This window comes from Betta splendens, chromosome 11 (assembly GCF_900634795.4).
Source record: "Betta splendens chromosome 11, fBetSpl5.4, whole genome shotgun sequence".
Classification (NCBI taxonomy): Eukaryota; Metazoa; Chordata; class Actinopteri; order Anabantiformes; family Osphronemidae; genus Betta; species Betta splendens.
This window is the reverse complement of record NC_040891.2, coordinates 9,184,020-9,197,102: the sequence shown is the minus strand read 5'-3', so window position 1 is coordinate 9,197,102 and position 13,083 is coordinate 9,184,020. Positions and strand designations below refer to the sequence as shown.

General features: G+C 47.7%; 2 protein-coding genes across 8 annotated transcripts; one reads left to right on the top strand and one right to left on the bottom strand.

Annotated features, from left to right (window-relative positions):
* The first annotated feature begins 131 nt into the window (after nucleotides 1-131).
* kat2b (K(lysine) acetyltransferase 2B) lies at nucleotides 132-6,245 on the top strand. 5 transcript variants are annotated; one of them, XM_055512805.1, is made up of 19 exons: nucleotides 132-540; nucleotides 1,328-1,454; nucleotides 1,534-1,679; nucleotides 1,767-1,853; nucleotides 1,933-2,114; nucleotides 2,198-2,389; nucleotides 2,464-2,567; nucleotides 2,702-2,827; nucleotides 2,887-3,020; nucleotides 3,115-3,347; nucleotides 3,425-3,551; nucleotides 3,632-3,742; nucleotides 3,842-3,985; nucleotides 4,067-4,220; nucleotides 4,309-4,339; nucleotides 4,421-4,484; nucleotides 4,582-4,666; nucleotides 4,820-4,853; nucleotides 4,931-6,245. In XM_055512805.1, the coding sequence occupies exons 1-19, from the start codon at nucleotides 340-342 to the stop codon at nucleotides 5,043-5,045; spliced, it is 2,397 nt and encodes a 798-aa protein (XP_055368780.1). In that variant the 5' UTR covers nucleotides 132-339; the 3' UTR covers nucleotides 5,046-6,245. The 5 variants fall into 5 exon arrangements, with proteins under 5 accessions (XP_055368780.1, XP_029022314.1, XP_029022312.1 ...); XM_029166481.3 differs by having other exon boundaries at nucleotides 3,139-3,347; nucleotides 4,067-4,181; nucleotides 4,820-6,245; XM_029166479.3 differs by having other exon boundaries at nucleotides 3,139-3,347; nucleotides 4,820-6,245.
* A 186-nt stretch (nucleotides 6,246-6,431) lies between these two features.
* Nucleotides 6,432-10,015, bottom strand: sgo1 (shugoshin 1). 3 transcript variants are annotated; one of them, XM_029166482.3, is made up of 10 exons: nucleotides 9,854-10,015; nucleotides 9,550-9,701; nucleotides 9,207-9,412; nucleotides 9,011-9,060; nucleotides 8,867-8,922; nucleotides 7,882-8,721; nucleotides 7,661-7,780; nucleotides 7,186-7,344; nucleotides 6,858-7,029; nucleotides 6,432-6,774 (listed from the first exon to the last, which is right to left on the bottom strand). In XM_029166482.3, the coding sequence occupies exons 2-10, from the start codon at nucleotides 9,689-9,691 to the stop codon at nucleotides 6,612-6,614; spliced, it is 1,908 nt and encodes a 635-aa protein (XP_029022315.1). In that variant the 5' UTR covers nucleotides 9,692-9,701; nucleotides 9,854-10,015; the 3' UTR covers nucleotides 6,432-6,611. The 3 variants fall into 3 exon arrangements, with proteins under 3 accessions (XP_029022315.1, XP_029022317.1, XP_029022316.1); XM_029166484.3 differs by having other exon boundaries at nucleotides 6,858-6,960; XM_029166483.3 differs by having other exon boundaries at nucleotides 8,867-8,919.
* Nucleotides 10,016-13,083: the final 3,068 nt, after the last annotated feature.

Genomic DNA, 13,083 nt, shown 5'->3' with positions numbered 1-13,083 from the left:
AGAGAAATGTTGGATAAACCTATTCACTACAAACGGAATATTGGTATTATTCTAGTAATGCGTGTCTTGTGTGATGGTCCAGTTTGTGCGAGCCGCGTTCTTTTCGTTACAGTGACCTTGACGTGTTTTCTACCAATGGTTGCGTTTTGTGACCTCTCTGAACTGTGGCGGATTCGGTGCCATCCCGCTTGGTTGTCCCCTAGCGGAGGAAACCGGGCCTGCAGCGAGAAAGTGAAAATAAGGATGAGCGCCATGTCTGATCCTCCGCCTGTGGAATAAAGCGGACGGCGGAGCAGAGACTTCCCAGGCCGGGGATCCGGTCGGGGCTCGCTGTGAATTATGGCCGACAGCGCTGGAATTCAGCAGGGATCGCCGGCCATCGGAGCCGCGGGCCTGGTTCCGGCCGCTCCTGGCGCCGGGGGGACGGAGGGCTCTGGCGCCGCTGGAGGATCTGCACGTATCGCTGTGAAGAAGGCGCAACTCCGCTCCTCGCCTCGGCCGAAGAAACTGGAAAAGCTCGGCGTGTATTCATCCTGCAAAGTATGCAACGCGTGCACGCGGCCGACTGTATGGGGATGCGGGTTTCGGGCTGTATCTTGATAAAACGCATTTCCTGTGCTCGGTTGCAATAGTTTACAAAATGCAAGCGCAGCAAAGGAAGCCATTGCTGCACTTCATTTTTTTTTTCATTTTACGTACGCGAACCAATTAGTGGGAACACGCTGTTAGAACCCAATTATCTCCACCGCCACCGTCACTGCAGGACGTGGAGCTCTGGGTTCCAGCTGCGAGCGGTGCGCGGTTTTATACTGTTACTCTGTCTCTGTCAAGGTGGGGGTTGAACGTAAACACTGGCTCGGCGCTTGTGCATTGGGAGTAGCTGGCTGCGTGCGCAAAAGCCTGCGCTCCGGGGGCGCGTTCGTGCGCAGACTTATGCGCCATGGGGAGATCCCGCGGCGTCTCCGCGGCGCCTGTCAACGCGCGGCGGCACGTCCGGGTGGTTTTCTGGGTGGACGCCGAGCACGAACCGCGGAGAAGGACGGTTGTCTTTGTTTTGACAGGGTGACAGCTGCTGGAGGGGCGGAGCGTGTTGTCGTCCTAGAGCGCATGCTCAGTGCAGCGCCGCCAGCTGACGGTGACAGCCCCTCCCCCTCCCTCCTAGAAGTCTACAAAGTTAGTCACGTCGCCTCCACGACGCTTAGTGGCCTCAAAACTGTATTTGGTGGATGGAAAAAAACTTTTAACAGTGATCAACAATGCTTGTTTTCGCTTATAATACCTCCATCGTGTATTATATGAATTAGTTAATATAATCGGCTTTCCGCAGGCCGAGGGAGCCTGCAAGTGCAATGGCTGGAAAAGCCAGAACCCCCCTCCGACCCCGCCCCGGACGGACCAGCAGGCCAACGCCGTCAACCTGCAGGAGCCCTGCCGCAGCTGCTCGCACACACTGGGTACGTAGGTCCGCGGGGCCGACGCGCGGAGGGCGCACGGGTGGATGTAGAGAATGACCGGCGGCGGTGTCTCGTGCAGGTGACCACGTGACCCATCTGGAAAACGTCTCCGAGGAGGAGGTGAACAGGCTTCTCGGCATAGTCCTGGACGTGGAGTATCTCTACACGTGCGTTCACAAGGAAGAAGATGCCGACACTAAGCAGGTCTACTTCTCCCTCTTCAAAGTACGTCCCCCGCTTTTATAGTTAAAACGCCCGGTCTGCTTCGTAGACGGAGGCACAACCGCTCTTTTTCTGGTGTTTCTTGTGCAGCTGCTGCGGAAATCCATCCTGCAGATGGGCAAACCCATGCTGGAGGCACAGGAGAGTCCTCCGTTTGAAAGACCCAGCATTGAGCAGGCGAGTTGCACCTTCGCCCGCAGGTAGGAAGCGCCCAGCGAGGGTCTCACCCCCCCCCCCCTCCCCTTCTCTCACACAGGGCGTGAATAACTTCGTCCAGTACAAATTCAGCCACCTTCCGTCCAAGGAGCGTCAGACAATCGTGGAGCTGGCCAAGATGTTCCTCAACCAGATCAACTACTGGCAGCTGGAGACGCCGTCGCAGCGGCGCCAGCGCGTGCCCACCGACGACGCCGCCGGGTACAAGGCCAGCTACACCAGGTGGGCGGACGGGCAGTGAACGCATCGCGCCCGGTGGGCTCCCCGCGTTTGAACGGCGTCTGCTTTGAATGCGTGTGCCGCAGGTGGCTGTGCTACTGCAACGTGCCCCAGTTCTGCGACAGCCTCCCGCGCTACGACACCACGCAGATCTTCGGCCGCACGCTGCTGCGCGCGGTCTTCACCGTGATGAGGAAGCAGCTCCTGGAGCAGGCCAGGCAGGAGAAGGACAAGCTGCCGCCCGAGAAACGCACGCTGATTCTCACGCACTTTCCTAAGTGAGGAAAAAGACACACCAACACGCCTGTTTTACAGAGCTTTTGCTGAAGTCATTGCGTTTGCTTGGCATCAGGTTCTTGTCCATGCTGGAGGAGGAGGTGTACAGTCACAGTTCTCCAATCTGGAGCCAAGACTTTTTGGCAGGAGTGTCAGGAGGCCAGATACCGATCCACACAGGTAACACGTTCACACGCACACACACACACACACACACACACACCCCGGTCACACCCTTCAATCTGATTCATTTTCAAACAATGCTGAAGACGTGCTCCGTAGAATGCTAAGCGCTGGTCTGTGCTGCTGTGCAGTGATCAGCCCGCCCGCCGTGGCCAGGCAGCTGTACTACAGCACCAGCCCTGTGTCCGTGGACCCGTCCACCTGCGGCAGCGTCAGTCCTGCCAGGAAGTCCGCTTCCGCTCCGGAGCCGAGTCAAGGTACGACAGTCACACCCCCCCCTCACGAACCACTGCACGTCTGACTCTGTGTCTCGTAGTTGGGGAGAAGCGTAAACCTCCAGAGCCTCTTCCTTACGAGGAGAACAAGAGACCCAGGGTGGTGGGTGACATCCCAATGGAACTCATCAATGAGGTCATGGCAACCATTGCTGACCCCGCCGCCATTCCTGAGGTAACTGTTAACGGCAGAAAAGGATCCAATGGGTGATTTAAACATTGTCCTTAGAGGTGTTCTGCGCGGCCGATGATAATGAAAGCTCTGATAGGGTCCGATCGTTCCTCCCGTGCAGACCAGCCTGCTGTCTGCGCACTCGGCGCGGGACGAGGCCGCCCGCCTCGAGGAGCGCAGGGGCGTGATCGAATTCCACGTCATCGGCAACTCCCTGAACCAGAAGCCCAACAAGAGGATCCTGATGTGGCTCGTGGGCCTCCAGAACGTCTTCTCCCACCAGCTGCCCCGCATGCCCAAGGAGTACATCACGCGGCTGGTGTTCGACCCGTGAGTGCGCGCCGCCCGCCGGCCACGCGCCCGCCGGCGCTGCGCTCTGACTAAACGTGCCCGTGTCCGTTCGACAGCAAACACAAGACCCTGTCGCTCATCAAAGACGGCCGCGTGATCGGGGGGATCTGCTTCCGGATGTTCCCGTCGCAGGGCTTCACGGAGATCGTCTTCTGCGCCGTCACCTCCAACGAGCAGGTCAAGGTAGGAGCGCTCCCGAGGCTGCAGTCCGGTGCACGATGGTCTGGTTGTTCCCTTTCGGAGCTTTCTCCGTGCCGCTGTAGGGCTACGGGACGCATTTGATGAACCACCTGAAGGAATACCACATTAAACACGAGATCCTCAACTTCCTCACGTACGCGGATGAGTACGCCATTGGCTACTTCAAAAAACAGGTACCGTGTCCATGATCACGCATGATACGCGCTTAGAATACCATGACCCCTTTTTCTATTTCTAAAGATACCGTGCTCATATTTCCTCTTTGCTGTCAGGGTTTCTCCAAAGACATCAAAGTCCCCAAGGCCAAGTATGTGGGCTACATCAAGGACTACGAGGGAGCGACGCTCATGGGCTGTGAACTCAACCCCAGCATCCCCTACACAGAGTTCTCTGTCATCATAAAGAAGCAGAAGGAGGTGTGTGGCCGCTCAGAAGTCCCGCTTCCTGTCCCTGTACTCGCCATCTGTTACACCACTTCCCCCCCCTGTCCCTGTTAGATCATCAAGAAGTTGATTGAGAGGAAGCAGGCTCAGATCCGAAAAGTCTATCCAGGACTTTCCTGTTTTAAGGAAGGAGTCCGGCAGATTCCCATTGAAAGCATTCCTGGAATACGTACGTCAGCTACACCACTGACTGTACAGCATGCACAAAGTCTGTATCATGTGATAACTTTAAATGTTTTGTATGAAGTGAGACTAATCCCGATGTCATTCATTATTTAAATCTTCTATCTTAACAGGTGAGACTGGCTGGAAACCTATCGGTAAAGGGTAAGTGTTATCCTACTGTAAAAGATTTAAACTTCAGTGATTTATGTCAGTATATCACTGATTGTATTCATCTGACTCCAGGAAGGAGCTGAAGGACCCAGATCAGCTGTACAGCACCCTTAAGACCATCCTTCAGCATGTGAAGGTGACCGACGCACACACACACACACACACATGCAGATTAGCCAGTCACACACTAACGTTTGAACTCTTTTCTAACAACTCTGGTCTCTATGTCGCAGAGCCATCCGAACGCCTGGCCTTTCATGGAACCTGTGAAGAAAACAGAGGCGCCCGGGTACTACCAGGTCATTCGCTTCCCCATGGGTAAGTGTTTAAAGGACACAGGTTCTTCCGCAGGGAGCAGATGACACTGAGTGGACCGCACCTGCCGATGGATAAAGGTCAAGAGCTCTGTGATCAGTTTGGACCCCAGGATTCAAGGGTCTCATTCACACATCACCGTTTTGTTTTGCCCAGATCTAAAGACAATGAGTGAGCGCCTGAAGAGCAGGTACTACACGACACGCAAGCTGTTCATGGCCGACATGCAGCGCATCTTCACTAACTGTCGGGAATACAACCCTCCAGAGAGCGAGTACTACAAGTGTGCCAACCTACTGGAGAAGTTCTTCTACACAAAGATCAAGGAAGCAGGGCTCATCGAGAAGTAGACACGAGGAGGAAGAGCGTTCTCACACTATAAAAGGTTTAGATAGGGGTAAATAAAGAGCTAAGTGCATGGGCAGCCGTAGTATAGGACTACTGATTCTACAGTGGCTAGGATTCAAAGTAAAAGGTGCACACCGGTCTCTGATCAGCACTTTCTTTAAGTTTGATGCATGATGGAATCAGTAGCAGAGAGAGATAGTTACGGTGAAGTAAAGACAGCAAGGCAAGGCTTCACTGTAGAGCTGTGACACTCACTCTAAAAGAGAACAAGTCTGCCGCCATATTTCCTCACATATCCCAGGGCCCTGTGGACAGAGAACACAGTGGAAGGTGATAATAGGCGATAAACAGGGCGAGACGCTTGTTATTTTTGTTAGACTGGAGATTCACCACACACCTTACTTTCTTTTGCTCGGCCTCGTCTCTTATTTCCTCTGATACGTTCTACCACTGCCTTTTTGAGCATCTGCCTCCTCTCAGTCGACTCAGGTAGAGACGTCATGAGCAGTCACCCCATCTGCTGTGTGTTAAGTCGAGTGTTACCTGTGAGGAATGTGACCGAGGGCCGTTTTTCCTGTCTACACAGCTGTTCCTGTGAGCGTGAGCTCACTGTTAGAGGTCAAAGTTTGTCTGTGATGAGTTCATCCTGCCAAAAGAGGAACACACACTTTAAATTTGTACAGATTTGAATTATTTTGAAGCACTTATACAAAATACTGTATATTTTAAATGTTTATATAACATATATTTTCTGTTTCAAAACTAAAAATAATCTTTTTTTGTTTTAATGAGCCACGTAGGGCAGTTTGACTTTCAAAATGCACTTTTATTTTTCCAAGCATCTGTAAACATAAATCAGAGCGTCATCATCAGACTTGGTTTTACATATAAAGTATCACTGTTGACTTAGGACTAATTTAATTGTCTAGAGTTAATTTTATTTATGTGCTGTAATTTAAAAGAATTATGCTTAACACAAGGTCTTAATTTATTTTTTCTTATTTTTGTCCTGCATATGGAGATTGAGAACTTTATACTTTGGAGATAAATGAGAAGCTTGTGCAATACTATGTAGTTTTGCTGTTTTGTAAAAAGGTGTTTGTACTTTTCAAACTTTAGAAAAAAATACATTTTGTAATATGTATGAAAATGATTTCATGCTCTTTGTACACTTGGTTTTAATGATGTAGTATTAGCCTATTTTATAGACGAATAAAATACAAGTGAAGCTGTATTGATTTCTGTAGTTTGTCAGCTCGAGGTCAATAGAGGTTTGACGTTGCAACAAGGATTTAGAAAAAACATGTTATAGTAAGTAAAAAGTGTATAGTATAAGCATGTGTGATGAAAAAACATAGTATATGTGATAGATAAAGTGAGATAGTATAGTTTGATGAACGTGTCATATAAACTTGTATGAAACAGTAGCAAATATGTTTATTAACACACATTACAAGACACAAAATAAAATTTTAAAGATAAAAACAATCTAAAGAGATTGACAAAAACCTAAAAACCTTTGAAGAGAAAAACTAAATAATTGCCTGCTATATCATTTAAAAGAATACAGTCAACACAGACAGGAAAAACATGGATGCTTTCAGCAGCAACCAACAAATGACTCATTGTATTTCTCAAGTGGCTTATGGCCGCTCACAGAATCCCTTGATTTTGTCACAGACGACCTCCTGTCAGTCTTTTGCTTGAAAATAGGAGAGTGGAGAAACTGCAGGTCTGTGAACTTGTCTCCGCGACGGAGTTTCCTGTGAAGAAAACGGCACAATGTGTTGATGGAGCTCAAAAGACTGGCACACTTCCAGCAAGAGACGAACGGATGTGAACTCACGCATTCAGCGAGGGCTCCTTGTAGTCGACCGTGCTGGTGCAGCGCCGCTTGCGAGCGGGAACCGGGGTGGAGCAACGGGCATCAGAGGAGAACCTGCGATGGGCTGCAGGGGACAGATTGGTCACATCACACAGACTCAAGCCCCGCCCTGCTGCCCTGACACCAAGCCCACCTGCAGAAAATGTGAAGAAGGCATGATCCACAAAGACAGAGGAAAGGACACCTGTGTACATTCGTCTTCATACACCGGTGAGCGTGCAGAAAGAGGTGAAAACGTGACCCGACCGCACAGTGCTACAACATGCAGGTTTGGAAGGGACATTCATACGTTTCTTGCACGACTTGACTCGCTGAGGCGTTTGGTGGCGTGAAACAGGAGGCACGTCGCAGGGGGAATCCCCGGCGAAGGTGGACAAGACGCTGTCTATTCTGATCATCTCAGCTTCAACCAGGGGGCTGACAGAGAGCGGACAGTGTCCACGGGGCTCTGGAGAAACCAGGACACACAAAGACCATCGTTCCCAGACAGACGCATTTAACTATTTTAATAATAATAAAAAAAATACATATTTTTAATACAGAGAACTCTCAATTTGCTTACAATATGCATTCAATCAACCAAATGCATCAGTCCTATATTATAACAGCACAACAACAATGGGACGTGCTTATAAATGTGACTAATGCAGAAATATGATGAATGCATAGCAGCACTTTGCTTCTGTTTCTGTGTATGTGATGAAAACCATTAAAATAATAACTCTTTAACTCCCACAACAGACAACATGAGAATCCTTACTCACCTTGGTGACTTCCTTTTTCCAGTCTTGCAGGACTGCTAGAGAAGATGGAATCGGGGAACTGATGATTATTTTCCTTTTCAGATTCAGCAGCCTTAGTGCTCGTCTCCTCATCTCTAAAAACTATAAACACACAATAATGAAGTAAACTGTTCAATTACAACCATGTACATCCTTCTGGCAAGCTTTTAAAATATGACGTTGGCACCACTCTAAATACTCACCAGTGACATCTGGAAGGTGGTTTTCCTTCCGTCTAGAGGGCCGACCTCTACGAGTAGTCACCACCTTCTTGGAGTCAGGTGACGTCCGCCTCCTCCTGGTTTTATGAGGAACATACAGACTGTCTTCAGACTCAGAGGACGGTGATGATGAGCTGGATTTGTTTTGTCCAGAAGCAACAGCTGAAGCTGCAGGTTGAGCCTGTTCTTGTTGTGAAGCCTCTTCAGCAATGGGCTGGGTCAGTGGCTCATCCTCCGCCTTGGCCTTAAAGGGCGTGACATGAACTGCCTCTTCACAGTCAAAGTCAAACGTGTCATTAAATCCCAGTGAAGTGTTGAGCGTATTTCCCTGTGGCGGAGGTGCTGCTTTAGCACGTGTTGCCGATCGGTCCCGACTCTTGGAGCGGGCTCTGGGTTTGGGATTCTCCCACGGTTTTTTTAGAGGAGCGCGCTCTGCTTTGCGACCTCTCTCTGGCTTACGTGGGGCTGGATTCTCTTTTATGCAGGGTTGCTTCTGGGTCTGTTTCTTGCACGGCTGCTGCTGGCTCATGTTTTTGGGTGGAACGGGTTCGGGAGTGGAGTGGAGTGTCTCAACAGGGGCTAAATCTTGTTCTGCTCTTTGATTCTGCTGAATCGGATTTCTGCTCTCGCTGCAAATAGGGCTGATTATCAAAGGCTCGAAGCCTGCAGCCCCTTCATCCTCGCTCAGTGTCCCCTGATTCTGCACATATTCGGATCTCCTCCTGCTTCTACGTGCATGACGACGCCTTACGCCTACTGTAGATGGCAGGATAACCTGCTTGTCACATTGAGGATGTGCGGTCATTTTTGAGGGTTGGGGATCTGTGAAGAAAAGAAGCAAACAATGACATAAATAAAATGTAAATAAAAATGTCATGTGGCATTGTGAAGAACAGGCTTAAATCCATTTTGACTGGATCAGATTATATGCCTAATATTTACTGTAATACTGAGAATGCATAAGTACCTGCAGAAACAGGGGAGGCCTTGGTCTCCTGAAGGTCCTGGCTTGTTCGCTTTCTGCTTTAAAATTAAAATTTAAATCAGATTTAGAGGTTTAGAAAGCTCAAGAAGCTGTACAAAATGTTCTGAAATATTAAATATAACGTACCTTGCTGAATCCACATGATAGTGGGGGTCAACAACGCTTGTAGGTGTAGCCTTAGCAAACAAAGTACATGTGTTTCATTAACTTTATAATGACATACAGTATGTTAAGATGATTTATATGAAGCAGAGATATGTCACTGAATTTTAGCACCAGACAATAAAACAGGCTTGTGGGTTGCTTGGTTCTGTGCAGCTACCTTTGCGCTGGCTGCCAGAGCCTCCTGCTCTTTGAGCTTCTTCTTGAGCAGGAGCAGGTGAAGGAAAAGGGCTTGTTGCTCCCTCTTGAGCTGCAGGATGACAGCGCTGGCTTGCCGGGCCTTCTCCTTCTCAGCTTGCAGGGCTACAGCCAGCGCTTTGTTGTTCTGCTGGACGCCCTTTAGAATGGTGTGTGTGGAGTTGGACCCTGGGGAAAAACGTAGTCAAACGTTGTCAGGTGTGTGTTTGAGACATCGTCATGTCAACATCAGCTTTACATGATGTCTCATTGATGTCTATCATCTGTCTTTTTATCTGTAATAACGACGTGGGTCACCTCCTTACCACTGCTGTTGTTTATTCTGGATTGTCTCTTTCTTGGAGCCGAGACACTCGCCAGCCGTTTGTTCCTCTTCTCCTTCATCTTCTCCTTGATGTCTTCCAGACTTTGCTGGAAAGACTTCTTCTGGGTCCGCTCCTTCGCCATGGCTCGCGATCTTTGACGGGTTTAAAAGTCTGTTTTAAACTTATTATATTGGCGAATAGCGTTAGCATGCTAACATGCTAACGCCCCTGAGATGGTATATGACGCTAATCAAGCCAACAAAGTAGCCTTTAACAACTGTAGCGTTCCAGCAACTAAACTTACCAGGACGTGTGTGACAACAAGCTATTGAAAGTATGAATCTTAGATCACCAGGCCCTCAGTAACTGATATTAAACAGCAACATCCTCCATTTTTCACAGCATAGACAGAGTTGATTTTCGAAATCAGACACGCGCTTGCTGATTGGTGGGATTTGGAGCCACGTCACTTCCCGTAATCGAAAGTCTACCTGCTAGATGGCGCTGTTGTACAACATAAAACACAGGACACGTCCAAGCGAAGGAGACGTGACCGATTCATAATTTAATATTTGTCGGTATACTCAGTTCCTCTGAGACGAAACACACAATATCTAATTATAATTCCTGTTCTCCGAATCAACACCTGTTCACTCTCTTTCTTTTCTACTTTTAGAAGACAAATACAACTCAGTGGAGAGCAGCACCGCCAATAAATGAAAGTGCATTTCTTAAAACATGTAAATTAGATTCCTTCCAACCTAGGGTCAGGCTGATACAGCCTTTCCAGAATGTCTAATTGAGCGTTTCTAATTGACTTGTGGAGATAAGAGCTTGAGCAGTGCTCTGCAAAGGCCTCTGCTGCATGTGGATGCCGCTGATAATTGTGTTCATCTAAAAGCCAAAAGACTGGCAGTGCTTGGGTTTTATTCCTTGAGGTCTTTCTCAATCTCCCTCGGCTCTTTCAAACATAAATTACACGGTAGCTCGGAAAGCAAGTAATTTACTAGATGAATGTAGAATTTAATTTGAGCACGTAAGTGTCCAGCCTTTTATTTTCTTGCATATACCACAAGTCCTATGCCAATGCATGACTATTTTTCTTAAAGCTTCCACGGCCACTTGCCTCCACATCTCAGGTTTGGTGTAATAATGCTCCAGAAATATTGAATTACAGCGAATACCTGCACAGGATCTCATTTACTTTCCTAAATCAGACGTGTTTTATTTGGCCGAGAGGCAAGAAACCTTTTCTGCATGCCACTGCATCTAATATACCATCTACTTGGACCTTATGTCAGTGTGAATCCAAGGAAGGGCTCCTGACAGTCAGCTGAATGGCATTTTGAGGCTACAGAAGGGCATTTGGTAAAGCTTGGGTGTTGTCGGTATCACCCACAGAAAACAAATGACTTCAGCAGGAGGCCCCAGCTGTGAAACAGTAACCCATGCAGACAATTCTCACTAATATTCGATCCTCTGCATGCTCTCAGTGGAAATATTGTCATCTATCTAATGTAAAGTTATGTGGCAATAAATCTTTATCACATTACCTTTCAATTCATATCACAACACAGACTCCAGGTTTTGTTAATAAGACACCACTGTTTAGGTAAAAGGTGTATTTGTCTTGCTAAAAGCCAATACGCGTTACAGCTGTTCTCTCAGAGCCGGGAAACAGCGAGGGTCGGGTTTTGTGTGTGAGTGTTTCACCGAGGCGTTCTGGATTAAAGAGAAAAGAGAGTCAAGGAGGAAAGGAAACACATTAAATCAGACAGAACGACAGCCAGAAGGACTCCACTGGTTTTAACTCAGCTTACGCTAATGCACTGATTCATCACACACTGGTTTCATGCCACCTCTGACCATCCATGTGTCAGATGCCTGGAGAGAAACTCAGGCAAATGGCAGAAGAGGGGGACTGATTAAAATACAAAGGCAGTGAGTGATGTGGCAATCAAAATAATTAAGGCATGGAAAAATGATTGAACGTCCGCACAGATGAAGATATCGCCTTCTTTTTGGTGCAGATCTATCCATGCAGCCCACTGATAATACAGTGCATCCCTGTCCTGTCAGGTCTCACCCTTCCTGGTCCAGACAGTCTGACTGGCCAACAAACCGATCATCTGCTTTCCTACCAGATGAAAAGTATTAGCTCTAATCTGTGGACCTGGTTCAACCGGGGCCCAAAGTACACAGCTCTGGTTTTTAATATGGAAAATGTGCACACGGTGCCACGCTCACAATTTATGATAATGAAATCATAACATGGGTTGAGTAGTCAAGTCCAAAAGCAGGATTAAGGAGAGAAAATCTGACTTGTTCTGAGGAAGAAGCAGGCAAACTTCATTATTAGATCACAAAAATGGACAACGCTCAATTATAACATCTAGAAAAATCATCACTGACAACACAGCAACTGATTAGATGGCCATGTTCACAGTGCAGGGGATTTGTGTTGACAATATGATCATGGGTCGGGAACACAGTGAAGAAATGAGTGTCTATATTTGAGCTAAACATGAAAGGAAACAGTCACAAAACATCAGCTACCTCCTCCACTTAATATAGATCTAACCAGAGCCAGATCATTTATTGGTTGGACGTGAAGGAAGGCGCTTACGCCTGCGTCAGACACGGAGTTTACTCATATTTGGTGGTTATCATTGTCTTGTAATATGACGACTGTGTTTTGCAAAATGCTGCCGTAAACTGCTGTTTAAATCAGTTCTGTAATGTTTTCTCTTGTCTCAGTGCCATATATCAGATAACTATGATTCATAGTTCAACATTGTCTTCAGTATGTGCTTTTATTTAATGCTATTGATGGAGAACTTGTTTAAATGCGGACTATAAAACATTTTGAATGGAGGATGCATAATGCATTTAAATTGGTTTGATTTACATAAAAGTCCTTTCCAATCCTAATTTCAGTTGGTTGTACTCTCACTCCAATTACCCATGACCACTTTTTGCTTAGGATTGAAATTAAAGTGCAGCGTGTAGAGGTTGAAATAATGCATCCTATTAAAAATGATTATAGTCTTGGTTTTCATGGTGGACAAGAAGAGCTGCTCTCATGCAGCACACAGCTCTGCTCTGTACCTTGCTTCTCCGTCCAACTCCCGAAAAAGAAAGGCCGAGCGAGGCTTTTGTGTTGCCGACGTGCGTTCACGCACACATGCACGTGTGCGTGAACGCACAGTCGAGAGATCGAGATGCAGGCTGCCAACAATGTGCGCTAACTAAGGAAATATGACTGAAAGTGAGGGAGGCGCTGCAGCGACGGCTGGCGAGGGAGCGAGCCAGTGAGTTTGGGGGTCAGGGAAGGTCTGAGGTCTGAATTCCAACACAGCCTGAGTCATTCTGAGCGTCCAACACACAGATGTTCATAATCACACCCACAGGCTGTTAATAATAATAATATTAATGACTGCTGTGACAAGTGGGAGGATCGGGGGCCGGTGGGTGATTGGATGACGATTCTGTAAACTGGCTGATAGAATTATTTATTTTGGACGGTGGTTCAGG

Excerpts from the sequence above, each read along its gene's own strand:
- sgo1 (XM_029166482.3), bottom strand. The coding sequence starts at position 9,691 with ATGGCGAAGGAGCGGACCCAGAAGAAGTCTTTCCAGCAAAGTCTGGAA. Across the intron at positions 9,061-9,206 it reads CTCTGGCAGCCAGCGCAAAG|GCTACACCTACAAGCGTTGT; the intron begins GTAGCTGCACAG and ends TTGTTTGCTAAG. Across the intron at positions 6,775-6,857 it reads AAGGAGCCCTCGCTGAATGC|GAAACTCCGTCGCGGAGACA; the intron begins GTGAGTTCACAT and ends TTTTCTTCACAG.
- kat2b (XM_029166478.3), top strand. The coding sequence starts at position 340 with ATGGCCGACAGCGCTGGAATTCAGCAGGGATCGCCGGCCATCGGAGCC. Across the intron at positions 3,743-3,841 it reads TTGGCTACTTCAAAAAACAG|GGTTTCTCCAAAGACATCAA; the intron begins GTACCGTGTCCA and ends CTTTGCTGTCAG. Across the intron at positions 4,485-4,581 it reads CCATCCTTCAGCATGTGAAG|AGCCATCCGAACGCCTGGCC; the intron begins GTGACCGACGCA and ends TCTATGTCGCAG.